The 19,683-nt window shown below is 41.0% G+C and overlaps 2 protein-coding genes across 2 annotated transcripts; both read left to right on the forward strand.

Annotated features, from left to right (window-relative positions):
- The first annotated feature begins 2,707 nt into the window (after positions 1–2,707).
- cplx3a (complexin 3a) lies at positions 2,708–5,067 on the forward strand. Its single transcript, XM_079450657.1, has 3 exons — positions 2,708–3,030; positions 3,768–3,855; positions 3,936–5,067. The coding sequence occupies exons 1-3, from the start codon at positions 2,873–2,875 to the stop codon at positions 4,158–4,160; spliced, it is 471 nt and encodes a 156-aa protein (XP_079306783.1). The 5' UTR covers positions 2,708–2,872; the 3' UTR covers positions 4,161–5,067.
- Positions 5,065–8,441, forward strand: mapda (N6-Methyl-AMP deaminase). The gene is made up of 10 exons (XM_079450656.1): positions 5,065–5,241; positions 5,325–5,455; positions 5,664–5,724; positions 5,796–5,883; positions 6,148–6,229; positions 6,317–6,443; positions 6,527–6,607; positions 6,705–6,843; positions 7,117–7,217; positions 7,318–8,441. The coding sequence occupies exons 1-10, from the start codon at positions 5,197–5,199 to the stop codon at positions 7,507–7,509; spliced, it is 1,047 nt and encodes a 348-aa protein (XP_079306782.1). The 5' UTR covers positions 5,065–5,196; the 3' UTR covers positions 7,510–8,441.
- The last annotated feature ends 11,242 nt before the right edge of the window (positions 8,442–19,683 follow it).

Below are 19,683 nucleotides of genomic sequence, written 5' to 3' on the forward strand. Positions count from 1 at the left end.
CCCTTCAATTTGCACAAATTCAATTCACAATTCTAATAACGCCCAATGGAAATGTGTGAATTTAGCTTAAAAAATATAGACCCCTTCACAAGATGTCTAGAAGCACAACCATGGTTTGTTTTATTGCATAACAACTGTTAATTAAAATGACATAATTTCGCAAAGTTTTGTGCAAATCTGTAATGGAAGCCAGGCTGCTGTTGCTTCTGTCGATGGAAGTCGCTATAAGCTCCCATTGTGTGAAAGGATCTTTACTCACAAACTTCTTTGTGAAATACAGAGTATGCATTTAAATTATGTTTTATCAAAACTATGCCTAATTTGGATGTTTTGAATGTAAAATAAAACAACAAACAATTCTGTAGTATTTCCCATTTAAAGTAAGCTTTTATAACTTAATGATCCCTCAATTTTGCCTGTTGTACAAGGAAGCATGAGGTAAGTCAGGGAGATAGGACTTCAGTTTCCTCCAGGCGTCCTGTGTGCTTCACGCCAGAGGGCTTGACTGTGGATGTCACCATGCATGTGTCACAGTTTGCTCTGTTCTGCGGCCTATTTGGCAGACATTGCCAAGGGACAGTAAGAAGGGTCTGATTCAGCCATTTTGTTTTAAGAAAACTACCCAATATGTGTGTGTGACCTTACATTATGCGAGATGGATGGGTATAATAACAGCTCTTTAATCTCCTGTATGTCAAATTTCTCCTATCTGTTTGTCCAACAAATGAAAGTTTAGGGGTGGAAGTTTTTTTAGCTGTAAATACAGAAAACCAAGTTTAATTTTTTCTGAGAAGTTTCATGACAACAGTCTTTTATCTCTGTGACGCACAGAACGTACGCGTTACCCTGAAGGACCGATAGCAACATTATCTGACATGCTGAGTTTAATTCTCGAAAATATCAAAGTTCCTCGAGCTGTAAGTTCAGAAGAGTCGCGCAGTGCTCGTCAGTCCCCATTTACATCTCTCCTATGACATTTGGGCTCATCCCCAGATCCGGAGTTCACCCACGCCGAGCCTAAGGGAACTCAAATGCCAGTGTAAATCCCAGTCAGCAGGAACAGGAGTGGAATCAAGATGCTCGTATGCCTGACTACTATACAACACACATTTGCAAATTTTGTGGATCCTTTTGGCCAGAAACGTGCTTGCTGGAGGAATGAGCACATGTTTGATACTGTGTGCGTGTAAAAGGTACTTGTGTATAATAAGTAAGAGTTATAGCTGAATGGAGAGCAGTATGTGCACTTTAAAGTGTCTCGCTTCTGGCGTTTTCTCGCTCAGAAGTCCCTTTGTTCTACATTACATACGATTATATCTGTCCATAATTGAATTGCTGCTTATTTTCATAAATTAATTTATTATGAGATGTTAAGTTTTATATTTTGTGTTGCAAAGCAGATATCAATGACATCATTTAGTGTAATATACAGTTCAAAACTGTAAAACACACCAATCTTACATTCCTTAAAGCCTGAAACATCATCACAGTATTTTTAACAGTGAATTAAACAGAATTTAACAGGATATGGACGCCAAATGCCATGCAATATAATCTTCTGTATTCTTCCCTTGAGAAATTATGACAAATCAACATGCAGCTGGTCATGTTTTAAAGATATATGATAATGCTTGCAGCGTTGTGTCTCTGAATAAAGTCTCATTTTATCCGAGAAATTACCATCTGAAAACAGTGGGTCTCCTTAGGAAAGGTTATCACATCACCAAGAGAGGACATTCACACATGTATTATTCACAATCTCAGAGGAATTTGTCGAAGAATCTAAACTATTCAAAATGGTGATACCGTTCAAATTTATATATTAGGATGCTGAAGGAACTTGTCGCTGGAAAACTCAGAATTCATCCAGATTTATGATGTTAATATTATTCATAGGGTTGATGCTCATTTTTGCCTCCAAGCTCTAAATAATTGAATAAACATTTAATTCATTTTAAAGCTGACAAGCAAGAGAAAGTAATGCCGTAAGTGATTTAATACACAAAACTAGTTAAAAAGAATCAGTCGACATAGCTTTGAGTACATTATTATATGAATATGTATTATGTTTTTCTCTATATTACATGATGTTGTATACAGACATTCTTTAGCTTCTCTTTTTAAGCCCATACAGGCCAATGATACTGACAGTGGTGACTAATGTGTACTATAGTAAGTGTACTAATAATTACATCTGATAATGCTTGTAACAAATCTAGAACACACTAACAACGTATAGCTCATTTAAGCACACAATGCAGCGTGCACTACGTATAGTATTGTGCACTAGTTCAATTTTGTGAAATATGAAAATGTGCATAATGTAAAGGTACAACTGTAAAACACATCACATGCGTTTGTGTTGATTATATAACCATGTATTTTGCATTGTAGTATATATATTCAGCAGTGTCCATAGAATATTATACATTGAAGCACAAAATAGAATGTTTGTAGTATGTACATAATAGCACACTATATAATAATAGGCCTGTATAGGGAATAGTATGACTTTATTAAAGGCAGAAACCTTTGAGATTGAGCTCTTTTGTGTTCACAAGTCAAAGCATACAGAATCCAACTGCAATTGGTTTTATGCTTAATCTTTTCAATTTTCATAAATGTTTTATGGCATGTTTGGGAAGAAGACGGTCAGCGAGTTTAGGGAGAGGGAGAGAGAGAAAAAGAGAGAGAGAGATAACAATCCATCCTCGCTCTCTCCATTAACATCTAGGGCTGAAACTTGAATTCAGTTGCGGACACGATAACAAGAACACGTTTCTTTGTCTTGCTTGTGTTTTTTTCGAGTGTACAATTATTTGACCGAGACACAGCGCATCTATAGTGACAGTATATTCTACAAAGCAAAGCAATGTCTTTTATGTTAAAACACATGATAGGAGGGCAACTGAAGGATCTTACCGGCGGTCTTGGAGAAGAAAAACCCGAAGGTGAGAAGTCAGAAGCGTCGGCCAAAGGAATGACCCATGAAGAGTTCGAGCAATATCAACAACAGTTGGCGGAGGAGAAGTAAGATTTAACATTTCTACACACTTTTTGTTATCATTGATAATATGGATACGACATAAACGATATAAAAATGATATTTTATGATATTAAAACTCATTTAATTTTATTATAATTATAAAATAAATAAATGTTGTTTTATCCAGAGTTCACAAAGCTTGTATATCCATGTGAAAACCTTAATTTTCCTTGTGCCATAATAATAAAGTAGGCTATAAATAAATGTGTGGACCTGATACACAAATTGCACAGTCAGTTGTTTAAATGTAATACAAGCAGAGAAGGTCAGTGTTTCTCTACAGCTTACTGTATTTCTGTTGTTCGATCAATACTGCATGTCACCTTGCTCTCTGGACTCTGATCTTAAGGACGGTCACTCTTCTACAGCAATACGCGTATATTTTTCTACCTTTATGTGCCTTTTAGAATGGCATTGAATGATACTGCCCTACATAATATTTAACATGCATACAGAACTAAATGTATTTTTACATTTAGTCATTTAGCAGATGCTTTTATCCAAAGCGACTTACAGAGAGTTCAGGGAGCAGTAAAGCGATATGTCATACAGGAGCAACAATACAATAGGTGCTAATACCAATACCATTTTTAAGTCATGTTTAAGCAGAATCTTGTTACGTAAGGGGCTGCCGATGATGTGTGTGTTTTGTTATCTCTATTCACAAATAAACCTGAGGTAAGCTCTGTTTTTGTGTGAAACCAACTTTTATTTCTTCAAGGATGGAGAGAGATGAAAGCTTTGCCCAGAAGAAAGCTGAACGGGCCACAGTTAGGAGCCACTTCAGGGAAAAATATCGTCTTCCAAAAGTAAACATCACCCATGTGACCTTGACAAGGAATTTTCCTTCCTTTTCAATGTTAATCTCTCGTTTTCCCACCATCCACAGAGTGAGTTGGATGAAACACAGATTCAGGCTGCAGGAGATGATGTGGAGCTGCCCACCGAGCTGGCCAAGATGATCGCAGAAGACAACCAGGAGGAAGAGAGCAAGCAGTCTGTTCTGGGCCACCTGACCAACATCCAGAACGTAGATATCGATCAGATTAAAGAAAAAGCTCAGAGTACCTTCGAAGACCTCAAACATTCGGCAGAAAAATGTGAAGTTATGTAGCTAAGGCCATGTACACAAGCTCTCCAGAAGCTGGACTGCTGATTCCAGATCAGATGTTTCCTTGGCTCCACTGATTTAAGCCACTATTTAGGAGCCACTATAGGAAATGAATCAGATCTATAAACGTCACACCTCGGAGTTAATTTAGTCCTTTTATCAGAAGCGACTTACAGGGAGTTCAGAGAGCAATAAAGCGAGTAAACCTTTCCAAAGCCAAGCAAGCATATCTACATTTGTTGTGTGTTTGTTGTTTTGCAAATAATGTTAACAATGGTGCATGTAGGTTTTTGACTAGAAAATGTTGAATCGAAGCTATAGGTTAACAGGTGAACACATTTCTAGCCCTGGTGATAGAAGAGATTATAGAAATTCTAATGGTTTCCTTTAAAATATCATTATGAACCATTAGGTTTTTCCATTAAAACCATCACAAAATTCCTTTCCCAGAAGGATTTAATGGTGTTTAATCAATACAGTTTCCCTTTAAACCAATACAGTTTCAATTATAACCATTACATTTTCTGTTCTGGGCAAGATTTTATTGTTTTTTGTTTGTAATTTATCAGCACTTGAAATATTTGAATATGTATGACATCAATTCCTCTTGTGTCAAATGCAGTTGGCTATATGTATTATAATTGTATTGGTAATATATTTACAAATACTTTGATCTTCTAAAATCAGCATTAAAAGATCTTGTGATTATGTATTGAATGTATGTCATTTTATGTGCTAAATATCTAAATAATGTATTATTGAGTTTTCCTATGAAAAAAACTTGTAAACACGAATAGTTTATTAAAAGTATATTTATTTAAACATTTTATTTAGGTAAAATTCATGTAATTCTTCCCTTACAGTTGCCGTCCGTTTGATGTAAATAAACTGGGAACCAATGTGGATGGTCGATGTTGTCTCGCGCTTATTTCTGTGAAGCAAAGTCTGTGCGTCACGAAAAACATTCCGTGTTTCAAAACTGTAAAGCTTTATTCAACACGCACAAACCCAGATTTCATAAACGCGAGGAAAAACACGGATGGATACAGAAGCTGATCTGTTTTATCGTCGGCTGCCTAAAGTGGTAGGAAACCGATTTATAAATAAACAGTTTAACGTAAATAATCAGTTAAACGAAATTAAATGATCGTTGTTTACTGCTTTTAGGAGCTGCACGCTCATCTCAACGGTTCAGTGAGTTTTGAGACTATGGAGACGCTCATAAAGCAAAAGCGTCATCTGAACATTGAGCACAACATGACCGCCATCCGAAGCGGACAGCGCCGAACACTGGACGAGTCCGTAATAACACATCAACTCATATCAAATACATCCCGCGTAATAAATCTACGGACAAAGTGTTGAGAGTTTCAGTATTGATGTGTGACATATGACCTAGTGTTTCACTTTACTAGAAGTTAATTTCCTCTTATGTTCTGTTTGCCTCTTTTAGATAAGTTTGCAGATTTGGACAAATCCTGACATATTACTGTTTCCTTTCAACAGATGTTTTCAGGTGTTTAAAGTCATCCATCAGCTGGTTGATTCAGAAGAGGATATACTGATGGTGATGTGCCTTTTATTTTATTGTCGTACATGTTTTAATAATATATTTTTTAATATATTATTATTCAACAGGTTGCCAAAGATGTCATTCAAGAGTTTGCGGCAGATGGAGTGAAATATTTAGAATTACGCAGTACGCCACGGGAAGTGACTGAAACGGGTATAGAAACCATTTGTGAAAATTGTATTTATCCAAAAATCGATATTCTGTCATCACCGATGTTTTATACCAATGGACTTTCTTATGTGGAATGAGACGGTACACAGAATGTTTTGGGGTGGACAGCGTCAGTCATTTACTTTTTTTGTATGGAACAATACAAAATTAATAATTGAATTCATCATTTGTCTTTGCGTTTCGATTTTCACGGTGAACCCTTTATCACTGTGTGTCTGGGTTGATATTTATTTTCGTTACAAAAAGGTCTCACGAAAAGAAGATATATTGAAACTGTGCTTGAAGCCATTCGCCAGTGCAAAGAGGAAAAAGTTGACATTGATGTCAGGTATCTTAAGTTGTTTATTCTATATTATTTATTGAACTATATTTATAAACAATTGCTCTATTTATCGGTTCTACATTTGCGAAACAGGTTCCTTGTAGCTGTGGACCGCAGACACGAACCTGAGGTTGCCATGGAGACCGTGAAGCTGGCAGAAGAATTCCTGCTTTCCAGTGATGGAATGGTAGTTGGGCTTGACCTCAGTGGAGACCCAACAGTGAGGATGTATTATACTTGCAAAAAAGTCTTATTCTTGACATTGCTTCTGGCTGCAGTTTCAGTATCTTTGATCTTTAACAGGTCGGTCATGGAAAAGATTTGCTCTGTGCACTTCAAAAAGCCAAGAACTGTGGCCTAAAGCTGGCGTTGCATCTCTCAGAGGTATGAGTATACGGAAACATACATATTTGCATCTGCTTTGTATACTGTGTTGAAGAACACCCGTGCTATGTTTACTCAGAGATGAAGTGCATTTCAGATACCGTCCCAGAAAGATGAGTCTGAGCTGCTGTTGAACTTGCCTCCCGATAGAATCGGCCATGGAACCTTTTTACATCCCGAGGTCGGAGGGTCAGACAGTCTTGTGGATAAAGTCTGCAAGCAAAACATTCCCATTGGTAAAACGTTTAGAGTTCGCCAGAAATGAAAATACTGATAACAGCCATTACAGCTGAAGTACATAAAGGTTTTAATGTTTACATCTTAACTTAATATGATGATTTGACTTTAAAAATGTATAAACATTGAGGCTCTCCGGTGTTATTAAACATTGCTCTTGCTGTTAGACTGGAACGGGACTACCTGTTAGGCTGACCAATGGCAGAGACACTTTAAAGTTTTGAAGTTTATCAAATGTCATACGAACAAATTGGGAACTCCTCTATTTTCAGAGCTATGTTTGACCTCCAATGTCAAAGGTCAAACTGTGTCTTCATACGATAAGCATCATTTCCAGTACTGGTATAACCGAGGACATCCCTGTGTACTTTGCGTAAGTCTTCATTTCATCAATCTCCAATAGTTTCTCCACTGTTTTAAACTTCAAGGCCTTTTATAAAAACAGTCTGTTCCTCTTTCTCATGCCCCATCAGACGGATGATAAAGGGGTGTTCTGTACAGATCTCTCTGAGGAGTACCAGTTGGCTGCTTCCACGTTCGACTTAAGTCAGGAGGCTGTGTGGGACCTCTCCCAGCAGGCCATCAATTACACCTTTGCCCCTGAGCCAATCAAACAGAAGCTTGAGAAAAAGTGGGCGGAACTCAGGACACAGGTTCTTCAATGACTCCTGTAAACTCTGCTCACTGCTATACCCCAGAGAGCCTTATAAAGAGGCAGTATTCCTCAGGCATATTTTTGGAGTTATGCGATGACTGTCTTCTTCAAACTACACACTTTGAACGAAATGGTTACAGATTTAAATATTTATGATAGATGAATTTTAAATTTGCGAAGAAATGTACAGATAGCATGAATGTTCTTAATATAATTTATCCTAATTTATTCCCTTCTTTAACTGTTCATTGGCTCCAAAATAAATACTCCATTATTTTGGAAAAATTTGTTTTTTCTTGAGACCACCAGAGGGCAGCAATTCGTTTGAATCCTTTATGTCCTACACTTGAATTTCAGAACTTGAACACATTTTTATTACATTTTCAAGTCCAGCTTAAACAAATGCTTTTGACACTAGTCATAGATCTTTCAAGTTCAAATCAAGGTTGGTCTTTAAACATTCCTGGCTGATCTGCAAATTACTATTTGGGGGCTTGTTGTTGTTGTAATTTGTTTGTTTAAAGAAATGGTAGACCACCCATTGTGCTTATAATGTGTCACATTCCTCAGTTATTCACTAACAGCCCTCGGCCTCTGCCCATGGCAAGCAAATGTCACCCAGAGGTCATCTCATTCAGTCAATACACAGCACCACCCATGTTAAGCTCTTTAAACACCCGCACAAATGATGCTACAACGTCTTTGTAATTTGGTTTTGTTAAAGGATGGTGTCTGGGACATGGGGACCTTTGTCTCCAATTTGAGTTAGATAGCTGGTGATCCTGCTGTAATGTGCTTTTATGTTGCTTGTGATGGCTTTTAGTTATTTGATCCCATTTATTGTTTGTAGTTTCTGTGGTTTGGTGATCACCGGTCCGCTGTATTCCATATAACACATTACTATATTTCACACCAAATAAACTTTGGATTCCTTATCTCGTTTTTGATGTGACGCTTTGCTTTCCATTGGCTGAAATGGGCACATGAGGCTGGCAGCTGTCCAGACATCCCAAAGAGGGGTATTTTCTTCACTAGGCCCTGTAATGTTGTTTGTGTATGTTTGACAAGCTGGTAATGACACCAGACACATGCAGACTACAAAACACATCTTGCTGTTGTTATCTCAGCAATGCCCAGATGCATTTGCTGTGTTGGCACGAGGTTTGCCTCGGTCTGCGCAAGCCAACATTTGTCTATTCCGTGATAGGAAAAGAGTGCATCGAATGGCTGACTTCAGGCTTGCGTGAGACCGTAATAATATCACTATAGAAATAATGTGACTGCTGTGGTGAAGATTTAAAAGATTTATGATGGTTTAATGTTTCTTTTCCCAGCTTATAGAGCGAATACTGATATTCTTAGAAAATCTGACTCAGAGGTTGATGATTTAACTTTGTTTCAGTTGTTTCTCCTACAGTTCCGTTAATAATAAAAGAAAACAGGCACAAATGGGACAGTTCACTGAAAGACAACCCCTTAATTTTACAGAATGTGTTCTGTTATGTTTTTACAGATTTTCCACTTAAAATAAAAAAGAAACCCGGAATTTTAGTTTGTCCCTATTAAAACTTGCCAAATACATATCATATAGGCCTAATGACCCATCAGGAGCAAGCATTCCAACAAGCCGCGTAATAATGTACAATTACATATCGTCCGCTCTGTTTCTTTCGTTGATCACGGTGATGATCTGTTTGAAAAAACAGCATTGCAGAAGCGCAGCGAGCAGAGGTGTCTTGAGAATGCCTTGGCTGCCCTTTTGGGGTCCTTAAAGTCACTGTAGCATGTAATTGTGGCAGGAGAGCGAGTGAAGGCGAATTGGATGGTAGGGGGGTATTGGTACAAACTGGGTTCTCAACAGAAATATGCCTCTTAATGAAGGCTGAGCAATTTTGTGTTCAATAACAATCCAATTTCACTCTGGAAATTGAGCCTATGGTACGAAGTCACGAAGAATAAAAGTTAAATTGCTGCCAAAACTTTGTGCAGTTGTGCTAACAACAGAGCGTTGTTTATCGTTGCATACGTGGTCAGATATTTTTGAAAAGCTGTGAATATATTATCTGTTTTTGTTACAGAAACAGGGCTGTGACAAATACGTTGTTCTGTAGTTGTTAAAGAAACAATTCATAAACTGTTAACATTTATAATCTAATCATTATGTGTTACTAAATTAAATATGTGCAGTAAGTCTCAATTTTAACAGCACATTTGATCAAAAATCTTGTTATTTCTTTGTTTGTTTCTTCCAGGATGTAACATTTAAATACATTAAAATGAAAAATCTCTGCACAGAACTGAATAATTTTTGTCTTCTTCTGTGGCCCAAAATAGATGATGCAACAGCAAAACCATGGAGTGCGCTACGAATTCACTCTCCCTGTAGACAAGCATTCAAACCCACAGCATCCTCATTACAACACACCTGGAGGTAAGCCCCAAAAGCATAGCGATCTAAAGTCGGTACAATTGGTGTCAAATTTACAGTTTGAGCTGTTTTCTTTCACTGATAAACTTAGGAGCTGTAAGCCACGTTTTTGGCAAAGAAACGTCATACATGATCCTGATGAAAATGGAAGTCGTTCCAGCACTGAAATCACAATGAAAAGTAGGCATACGCTTAAAGGGACAGTTCATCCAAAAATGAACATTCTGTAACCATTTACTCACCCTCAAGTTGTTCTAAACCTAAACCTTAGTTTTGCTTAACACAAAAGAAGATATTTGAAAGAATGTCAGTAACCAAAGAGATCTCATCCCCCGTTTACTGCCATAGTAGGGAAAATAAATACTTTGGGAGTCGATGGGTGATGGAATCTGTTTTTGTTACTGGCATTCTTCAAAATAGCTTTCTTTGTGTTCAGTAAAACAAAGAAATGTGTACAGGTCTGGAACTATCTATAAGGGTATAAGTAAATGATGACAGAACTTTCATTTTTGGGTGGACTGTCCTTTTAAGTGTGAAGAGTACAAGTGCATAGAGACCAGGATCACGTCAATTGGCGTCAGCTGTGGCCGCAGTAAAAAGCACAAGTTCTAATACACTCCTACTGTATGTAAAATTCATACATATAGCAGAACATCTAGACTTAACAAAGGATTGTTATGACTACTGCTTTATTTGTCTTCTTTAAAAAGCATATTTTTATCTTTTTTGCAGGATCTAAAACTGAACCTAAAAAGCGGATTTGTAATACTCAGCAGTGCTCTGCCCAGTGAACGTCTCGGTTACGTCTGTAACCTCGGTTCCCTGATGGAGGGAACGAGACGTTGTGAGAGACTGACTGGGGTTTGATCTTGAGAACCTACCTTCTCTGAGATAATTAATTATAAAACGCCAATGGGCTTGGCGAATGGCACGCGCACGCCAGTCTCCGCCCCGTGCATACGGGTATAAAGGAAGATGGCGGCGGTCATTCACTCACCCTTTGTACTGAGGAACCTGAGAGGGCACTCCCGTTCACTGCAGTGATTTGGTGCAGCGTTGTGGCATGAAGTCACAACGTCTCGTTCCCTCCATCAGGGAACCGAGGTTACAGACGTAACCGAGACGTTCCCCTTCAGTCGGTCTCTCGACGTTGTGAGAGACTGACTGGGGATCAATCTTAAACGCCACAGCGCTTGCACCGATATCACGACCTCTAGCGGAGCGACCCTGACTGGGCTAGCGAGTCACAAGAGTGCCACCGCGAGACGTAATCTTCCAGTCATATAGTATTGGTCATACTGAGAAGCCTCTACTGACGGCCTCACGGACAGTGGCGTACGCCTCTAGTAGCGAGGAGCTGTCCGGAGCCGAACACTGGGGAAACACTGCTCTCCTCTTAGAAGAGTGTGTTACGGAGGCCACATCCTACCCGGAGGGGAGGTACATGTGGAGACATGACATGGTCTCCCCGGCGGGGAGAACAACATGCGGAAAGGTGTTAGCCCGAATAGGGGACAATCCAGGTGGGATTACCACCGGCGGGGAGGTCACAGATTCACCAATCGGGAAATCCTGAGTGAGGAATTCAACACACGGGACGACCCAGTGGGGAGTCACTACGTATGGGGCACAAGTCCTAATACAGGGGTCTGCCTGAGCAGGGATGACTCTACCTATAACGGACCTGGTTCTAACAGACGGCTCCGCTCAGTCTGTTACCAAGTGCAATGCTTAGTGATGGATGGAATGCCTATACTTCGCCCGAGAGGGGAAAGTAGGTAGGCTACAATAGCGCACTAGTCTCACCTGGTGAGGGGAGAAGGCGCTTTCGCAGGCGTACGCCCAAACCAGGAGCCCACCCTAAACGTTGGCGGCGTTTAAGGGCATGTGCTGCAACTGGTTCCACGTGGAGATTGTAAAACCTCGTGAAGGTACTGGGCGTAGCCCAACCCGCAGTTCTACAATGTCTGCCAGAGAGGCGCCCTGCCAGTGCCCACGAGTGGAGACGGACTGTCCTCTCTATCCAGTGTGACGGGCTGGTGCGCTACCAAGCGCCCAAGAACCGCGACAACGGGACCAGAGGGACAATCTGCTTCAACGTGCCGGGGAAGGCTGGTTCGGTGGCTGACAGTACGGTCACCTCGCACAGGGGGGACCCCCCGGGAGGTTGACGGCTCTGCATGTTTACCTGCTTCAGGCGGCCTGACGCAATGTCCAGGGGAGATTGCGGTCGGCGGCCCGATCCATCCAATACACCGTCTGGACGAGAGTGTTGTGTAGGAAAACCCAGGGGAGATTTGTCTCTTTGAGAGTATGTGGGCGCCGGACCCTGAAAAGGGCCCAGACTCGATGGAACGCGGCAGGCAGCATCCTTCTCCGATCCGGCGTTGGAAAGGCCGGGATTCGGGCCCAGTAAAATCTCCCCCTGGTTCATCCCGTCAGGGCCGCTTAAAGGACCTCTTGGCGGGCTGCTAACGGGGAACAGATGCCCTCTACCGCGGGGGTCTCTCTGGTGGGTCATCCTCTGGGAGGTTCCTCAACCGGAGGGCCGCCGCGGGAGGGCAGGGCTGCTGGGAACCAGGCTGTGCCCGAGACCATGCCGACCTGTTGGCGGGCACCTTGCGTGGCAGGATCTGTTCGATCGCCTCAGTCTGCTTCCAGACCGCGGAGAACTGCCGTCCTCCACGGTATCACCAAGCAGCCCTGCTTGCGAGATGGGCGCATCCAGAACGGGCGTTCTGGGCGCCGCTCACCTGCGCAAGACTAAGCCACAGATGCCTCTCTTGGACCACCATTGTGGACATCGACCGACCCAGGGCACGTGCCGTGGCCTTCGTCGCTCTTAGCGCGAGGTCTGTGGCAGTACGCAGCTCACTCATACGAGTTGGGTCGGACTTCCCGCCGTCCAAATCCTTCAGGACTTTCGCCTGAAAAACCCCGAGGTCATGGCGTGGAGAGCGGAGGCGGTTCGTCCAGCAGCACTGCAAGCCTTCGACACGTGTCGAAGAGAGCTTACATGCTCTGGACGTGAGTCTAGGTCGAGCCCCCCCAAGTGGCAGCTGTCTGCGGGCACAAGTGGCCCGCGACTGCACGCTCCACGCGGGGGACGTGAACAAAGCCTCTAGCCGCCCCACCAACCAGGGAAGTCACAGCCACCGAGCCCTCCGGCCTGAAACGCGCCGAAAGGGGCGCATTCCAGGACTTGGCGAGCTCGTCATGCACCTCCAGGAAGAATGGTAACGGAGCGGGGCGTGGCTTTTGACCACTCCCCCGAAACCGCACATCTAGCCGCGAGCGTTCCGAGGAGGATGTTGTTACACCCTGCAACCCGATGCACGCGGCTGCCCGGGAAAGCATGGCCGACATCTCAGCGTCAGTCTCCTCCGGAGCTCGACTGCCTGACGACAGGAGATCAGAGGAGTCTTCCGTATCCGATGCCAGCAGGCAGCTGTCCGACGCAGCGACAGAGATAGCGTCATCATCCGTATGCGAAGTCTTACCACTATGAGACGGCCGTCTGCCGCTCGTAGGGGACGAACCAGGTGAGCGTGAAGGGGTATAGATGGTCCGCGAGCGTGAAACTGACGGAGCAACATCTATCGGCGTCCCTAAATCACCCCCGCCGCTCGCCAAAGCGGTCAACCTCGCCGAAACGGCAGCTGAACACGCCTGGGAAACAGACGGGGTGGTGGCAGCGCTCAAAAGCACGTAGCCACCGTGACCGCAACACCCTGATTGCTATGTCCGCACACACGGGACATACCGCATCAGTGAAACCTGCCTCAGCATGCTTGAGCCCCAAGCAAGTGACACAGGAATCATGGCCGTCAGACTCCGGGATGAGTCTGTCGCACCCAAGGATACAGTTACGAGACATGCTCGTAGCCGGAGGGACTTACCTCTTAAGGTCTGTAGCCTTCTGCCGAAACGCCCAGGGGAAGTCCACCGAAAGGAGAAGTCCGCTGCTCCGCGTCATAAATCCAGCAGGTTAAAAGTTTTCTCGAAGTCGAGTATCGCGTGTAGCATCAGCAAACACACAGGTTCCGAAGAACAAAGGATGAGTGAATGACCGCCGCCATCTTCCTTTATACCCGTATGCACGGGGCGGAGACTGGCGTGCGCGTGCCATTCGCCAAGCCCATTGGCGTTTTATAATTAATTATCTCGGAGAAGGTAGGTTCTCAAGATCAAACCCCAGTCAGTCTCTCACAACGTCGAGAGACCGACTGAAGGGGAACACATTTTGATACCTGTTTTTCTAACTAATAATGTACTGAAGAGAAGAAATCATTTTACGTTCCGTCTTAAAATAGAAACATATAATAGTAACTCAGCTGGCAGGGCATAGTTTTATTGTCAAGGAGTGTTAAGAAGACTCACGAAAAAAACATAGCTTGGATCAAGTTATCTGGCAAACTTGTAAATGTGAATAGAATGTGACTCTAAAATAATATTATTTGAAACAATAGGAAGAAATAAGTATCATCATTTAGAGCATTGGTATGTTAAATCTATTCCTGTATGTGTTTTTAAAAGCCATTGATGAGCGGTCTGAATGGATTGAAACACATGGTCACTGCACACAAGTGCTCTGCAGAGAGACAAATGCCAGGTGAACAATGAGAGCGTCACCCAGCTTCTGTCGACATCTCCTGTCCATGAAACACTGCCACCTGTCAACTGCAGATATGCAGCGAGTGGCAGATTCGCACCGACTGGACCCAAAAAGGTGACATGTGTCAATTATACAGGATTCACCATGGGTTTGTTTATTGCCTGAGGTGACAGGGCTGTATTTTTTGTCGTGGCCATAATATTAATGTGGAGACTAGATTCTTTATTCCTATTTTTGATGCCATACTATGTTTGTTGCAGGTTCACTAGTAGCAAATCATAAATGCGTAATTTGGAAGGGCTCAGTGTGTAGGCTTGAAAATAAAAAAAGAAAGAAAACACTGTTATGTCCCGTCAGCACATCTGTGTAATACATTTTATTATATTCCCTCAGTGCTCTCCATGCGGTATGGGACAAAGGTCACTTGAGGTTTTTAGTTTGCAATAATGCTGAAATAGTGCCTGATGAGGAATGTTATAAGAGTTTACGGCCTAGAGATGTGGAGAACATAGGCGTTTTTTACAAACATGTACCAGTAAAGTATTGAAAAAGCTCACATAAACAAAATCTTCCCTCACTAATGTGTTGAGGGACTCAGTCGCCCCATGAAACAGATTACACGTCAGGGTAATTGCCAGGTGTAATGCTGATAATGTCCTTTTCCCATGTCTGTAATGTTTTGAGGGATTTTGCTTTATGTGAGAACTTGTAAGTGGTATTTTGGGGAATTTCTTGCCTCTATTTACTGTATATAGGAGCGAGAAGAGTTGACAGGAAAGTAGGTGATAAAAGAGTGCGTGTGGGATCAGGACATGACCTGGATCGCACTCGACCTGCGAATGATAAAATAGATGTATTATATTATCTAATCAAATATAATATTAGCTTAGTTAAACCCCGTTTTGTGAACATTTATCACTGAAATGAAGTGAACCAACAAACACAGCTGAACTTTGCGAAGGCAGTGCTCGCTCTCTCTTGCTCCAGCTGGTTGTTGTGTGCATGCTCTTTCATCTCGCTCTGGAGGTAGACGCATGGGAGTGCTTTACTGGTAGAATTGTCCAATAAAGGACTAAGAAAAGTTGTTACGTAAGGGAATTTCAGGTTTTAAAAAAACTTTCAGAAACCTATATGAATGCTGGGGGAGTGTATCGAGCACAGAAATACTACATCATACGTCCAATTCGTTTTTTTACAAGTTGACCATGTCAAGCATGAGAAGCCAGCACGTTTAACAGTGTAAAGAAGTCAGAATGCAAAAAAACCCAATTGTTAATCCAATTGATTTGTCCAATCTATCTGATTTGACAAAATTTTTAAAGTTATCTCACCTTTTAGAAGTCTTAACAACTCAAAAAGCACATCCAAAGTAGAAAAAGGTTAAGGCTGCAAACTCAAATGTACAGTATAGACGGTTTCAGCGGCAAACCCATATATTAATGTAAATTAAATAAAAAATCAATTCCTATATTATATCCAACAACTGACCGGAAGTTAACTTCAGACCATCTTGACTTCACTGTTTCAGGGTCAGACAGGAGAGGGCAGTAGCGTGCATGCTAATGAGTTACTGATAATCATCCTTTACTGCCTCCAGCCCAGTGTGCCTCACAGCGGCAGCCTCCCAGCATGTGAAGCGACCTCGGAGCCCGTGGGGCCAGGTGCTATCACACAGACCAGAATCCCTTGAGAATACATCTTCTTTTTCTCTCTCCAATAAATCTCCATTAATATTGACTTTCTCTGCGCTAACTCGCTTTCTTCATCTAAATTTAGAAGACCGATGCAGCCATCTAAATCTAGTTAGAGAGGACAGAAAGACCGTGCTTGGAGAAAGACTTATTAATTTTGCCTTGCTGTTATTAATAAGTCTGAGGTATCTGCTTAGTTTCATCTTGTTTTAGAAGTCTGTGTTTCTGACTGTTTCACAAAATGTTCCAGGTCCCGTGAAGGTGAAATCCTGAGTGTCTGAGAGGTACATTGTCTTGAGGTGACCTGCAGCCATCTGAGAAGTAAGGGATGTACAGTCAGCTTATTTCGCTATAACAGCTGGCTGCTTGTACATTATCCTGTTTATTACACGGCTACTAAATGTGAATTTAGAACAGGCAATTTGTAAGTCGCTTTGGATAAAAGCGTCTTCTAAATGACTAAATTTAAATGTAAATTTGGTTTAATCATTTGTTAATATTGTGTCATATGTTAGTGAAAGACATATTTATATTTAAATTGTCAAAAAACCTATCAAAATGATTTTCTTCCTCTGGGTTACCGTGTGTTATCAGTTTTGAGAGGTTGTTATCCGGGAACAACGAACCTGTAAATGTCGCGGCTGGCCAATCAGAATCAATCATTCCAATGAGCCGTGTAATAACTGTGAAGAACATCCTGGTCCAGAATGAAGAGACATGCGATAACAAACAGGTAACATTATGAGTATGAAATAATGAAATGTCTAAAATCTGCAACCTTATGGACACATAACTTTATAATGATCTCATTTATTTCACGTCACAGTAAGTTTGAAAAGTAGGCTGTTGTCACTGTAAATCGAATTGCTTGGTCTGAACGGGAGTTTATTTGCATTGCAACCCCTAAAAAGGCAGTTTATTCCAAGGCAAGCATAAATATACTGTTATATTATACTGCAATGCATTTCTCAGAATAAAAGCAGCTCAGATTGTTCTCATTTGATTTATATATCTCAATTGAGGTATGAGATAGCGTTCATTTCCTGCTTGATATCTCCTCATGGCCAATCATAGAGGCAGGGTAATAGATGACATCATCCCCTTTATCCACAAACCTCCTCATTGACTGAAATGCTATTTGATCTCTTTGTAAAAGCTCCACTAGAGAGCTAAAGGAAACTACTCTGTATTGGTACGGCGCTGAAATACCACTGAAGATCATTCAAGATCTCCTTGACACAGATTATTTAGATTTAATATACATTTATGTCACAAATAAATCGTCCACCTGAAACTTAACAAACATTCAAACAGTATTACAAAAACAGTTTTACAGTAAAAATGTGAGAAGTAACACTTTTTTGGTGATTGCATCATTTAAAAGAAGTAAAGTGTGTTTATTGTATTTTTAAAACTGTACTTTCCTTTTGTGAAATGTATTATAACTTAAACTGTAAAAGCCCTGTAATTCTAATGTTATTTTACTGTATATTTCTAAAAAAATTTAATGTAGACTATAATGTCCAAAAGCTTTAATGTTACTGTTTTATTAAGAGATTTTTTTAACTTATTTTTTAAATACGGTAAAAACTAAATTTCTTTCGCATACAACAACTGTTGTAGTCTCAAGCAGTTCATACTGTATATTGTGAAACAGTTTCCTCAAGTAATGTCAACCCTGGACCTTTTTTAACGCAAAGTTCTTGTGGAAACTCAATTGGAAATCCCTAATGGAAACCATGGCTTGAAAATGCTAATGCTCCTTTGGCTTTAAGAACAGCTGTCTGAACATTTCTATTAGATGGATATTATAAAACTGAACTAAGACTGTCTGGACGGCACGCGTCAATGTGGATACACGTCTGTCAAACAGCCCTGAAGAAAATATTCCATACTGCCGTAGTGCCTTTCATTGAGAGGGTTTCAGTGCTGTGGGGATAGAATCTGAATCATGAAATCAATATTCTTTTGTCTATTTCTGCAGTGAATAAAAAACAATTGGTTAACTTGTGGGCAGCGAGGTGCAATATATTGCTGTAAGGTTTAGCAGGCTGCAGCTTATGGTGACAGTAAAGAAATTAAATGAAGTAAGCCGACAGTAATTTATAAAGTAATCAATATGTGCCTTTAAGGTAAAGCAGTGTAACTGCCTACAGTACATCATTTAATCCATTTGGCGGTAGAAGTCTATTGTTTTGGAGTTGCTGAAGTCGATGGACAAAATAATGTCATAAATAAAATTTGATCGACAAGAGAAAAGCAAATCAGCATTGGGTTATGGACCTGAATAAAATGAGAACATGATAACCGTTGTGTTGGGCTTGCTGTGCCTTCCCACACTTTGGCAACTGCATCATTTTTAGTTAATCATTATTTCACAATGTTCTTTTAATAATTGAGTCGATTATAATGGGTTCTAATGCGTTTCTAATGTCTTTTGTCGTGTCTCATCGCGCCCGCTGCGTCCGGTATAGACACGGTGTTAGGGACAGTGGTATTGTAGTGATGCTTACTATGGTACACAACCCAGCGTGGGGTCAAAAAGCCTCAAACCCAATTGCTGGGTTTATTTTACCAGATATTTATTTATATTTGACCAAACAATGGTTTTAAGAAACCCTGCGTAGGTAGGTAGGTAGGTAGGTAGGTAGGTAGGTAGATAGGTAGGTAGATAGATAGATAGATAGATAGATAGATAGATAGATAGATAGATAGATAGATAGATAGATAGATAGATAGATAGATAGATAGATAGATAGATAGATAGATAGATAGATAGATAGACAGATAGACAGATAGACAGATAGACAGATAGACAGATAGATAAAGGGAGATATTTATAGAGTGTGTTAATGTGTGTGTATGTTTGTGTGGAGGGTGAGTGAGTGTGTGTGTACAGAAAGATAGCGGAGAGACTTATAGAAGGTGAGTGTGTGTTTATGTTTGAGGGTCGAAAGTAAACATCGTCAGCTGAACATTCTGTGAATGTAAGTCTGTGGGATTTTGATCTGCTTTTTTAGAAAAACCGTCTGATCCCTTAGAAAAGATATAGCAGACTTCCTCAGATCAGTCTCAATATATGTGTGAACAGAAGAAGAAGTTTAAGTGAAACATCAGTATGTCGGCTTTCTCAAGCCAACATAATTATAACCGAATTACTTCCATGGGGAAAATGACAGTGTGCAAATGATGCAACAGTTGAAGTAAAAGAACACATTTAATATACCATAGCTCAAATCGATCCAGTATATTATGTGTAGACACGACGCTTCAGCGGACATGCCCCATATAATGTTTGTGAATTTCATTAAAGTTATTTTTACGCGTTGAGATCACTCCATCCACTGTCGCAGGAACGTCTACTTTAGTGCATGATACCGTTTGTTAGGACGCTTGGCAAACGTGAGCTCAGACTTTGAGAGGTTATTCTAGTAGCTGTTGCTTGGCAAT

Source organism: Barbatula barbatula (assembly GCF_947034865.1).
Source record: "Barbatula barbatula genome assembly, chromosome: 25".
NCBI lineage: Eukaryota > Metazoa > Chordata > Actinopteri > Cypriniformes > Nemacheilidae > Barbatula > Barbatula barbatula.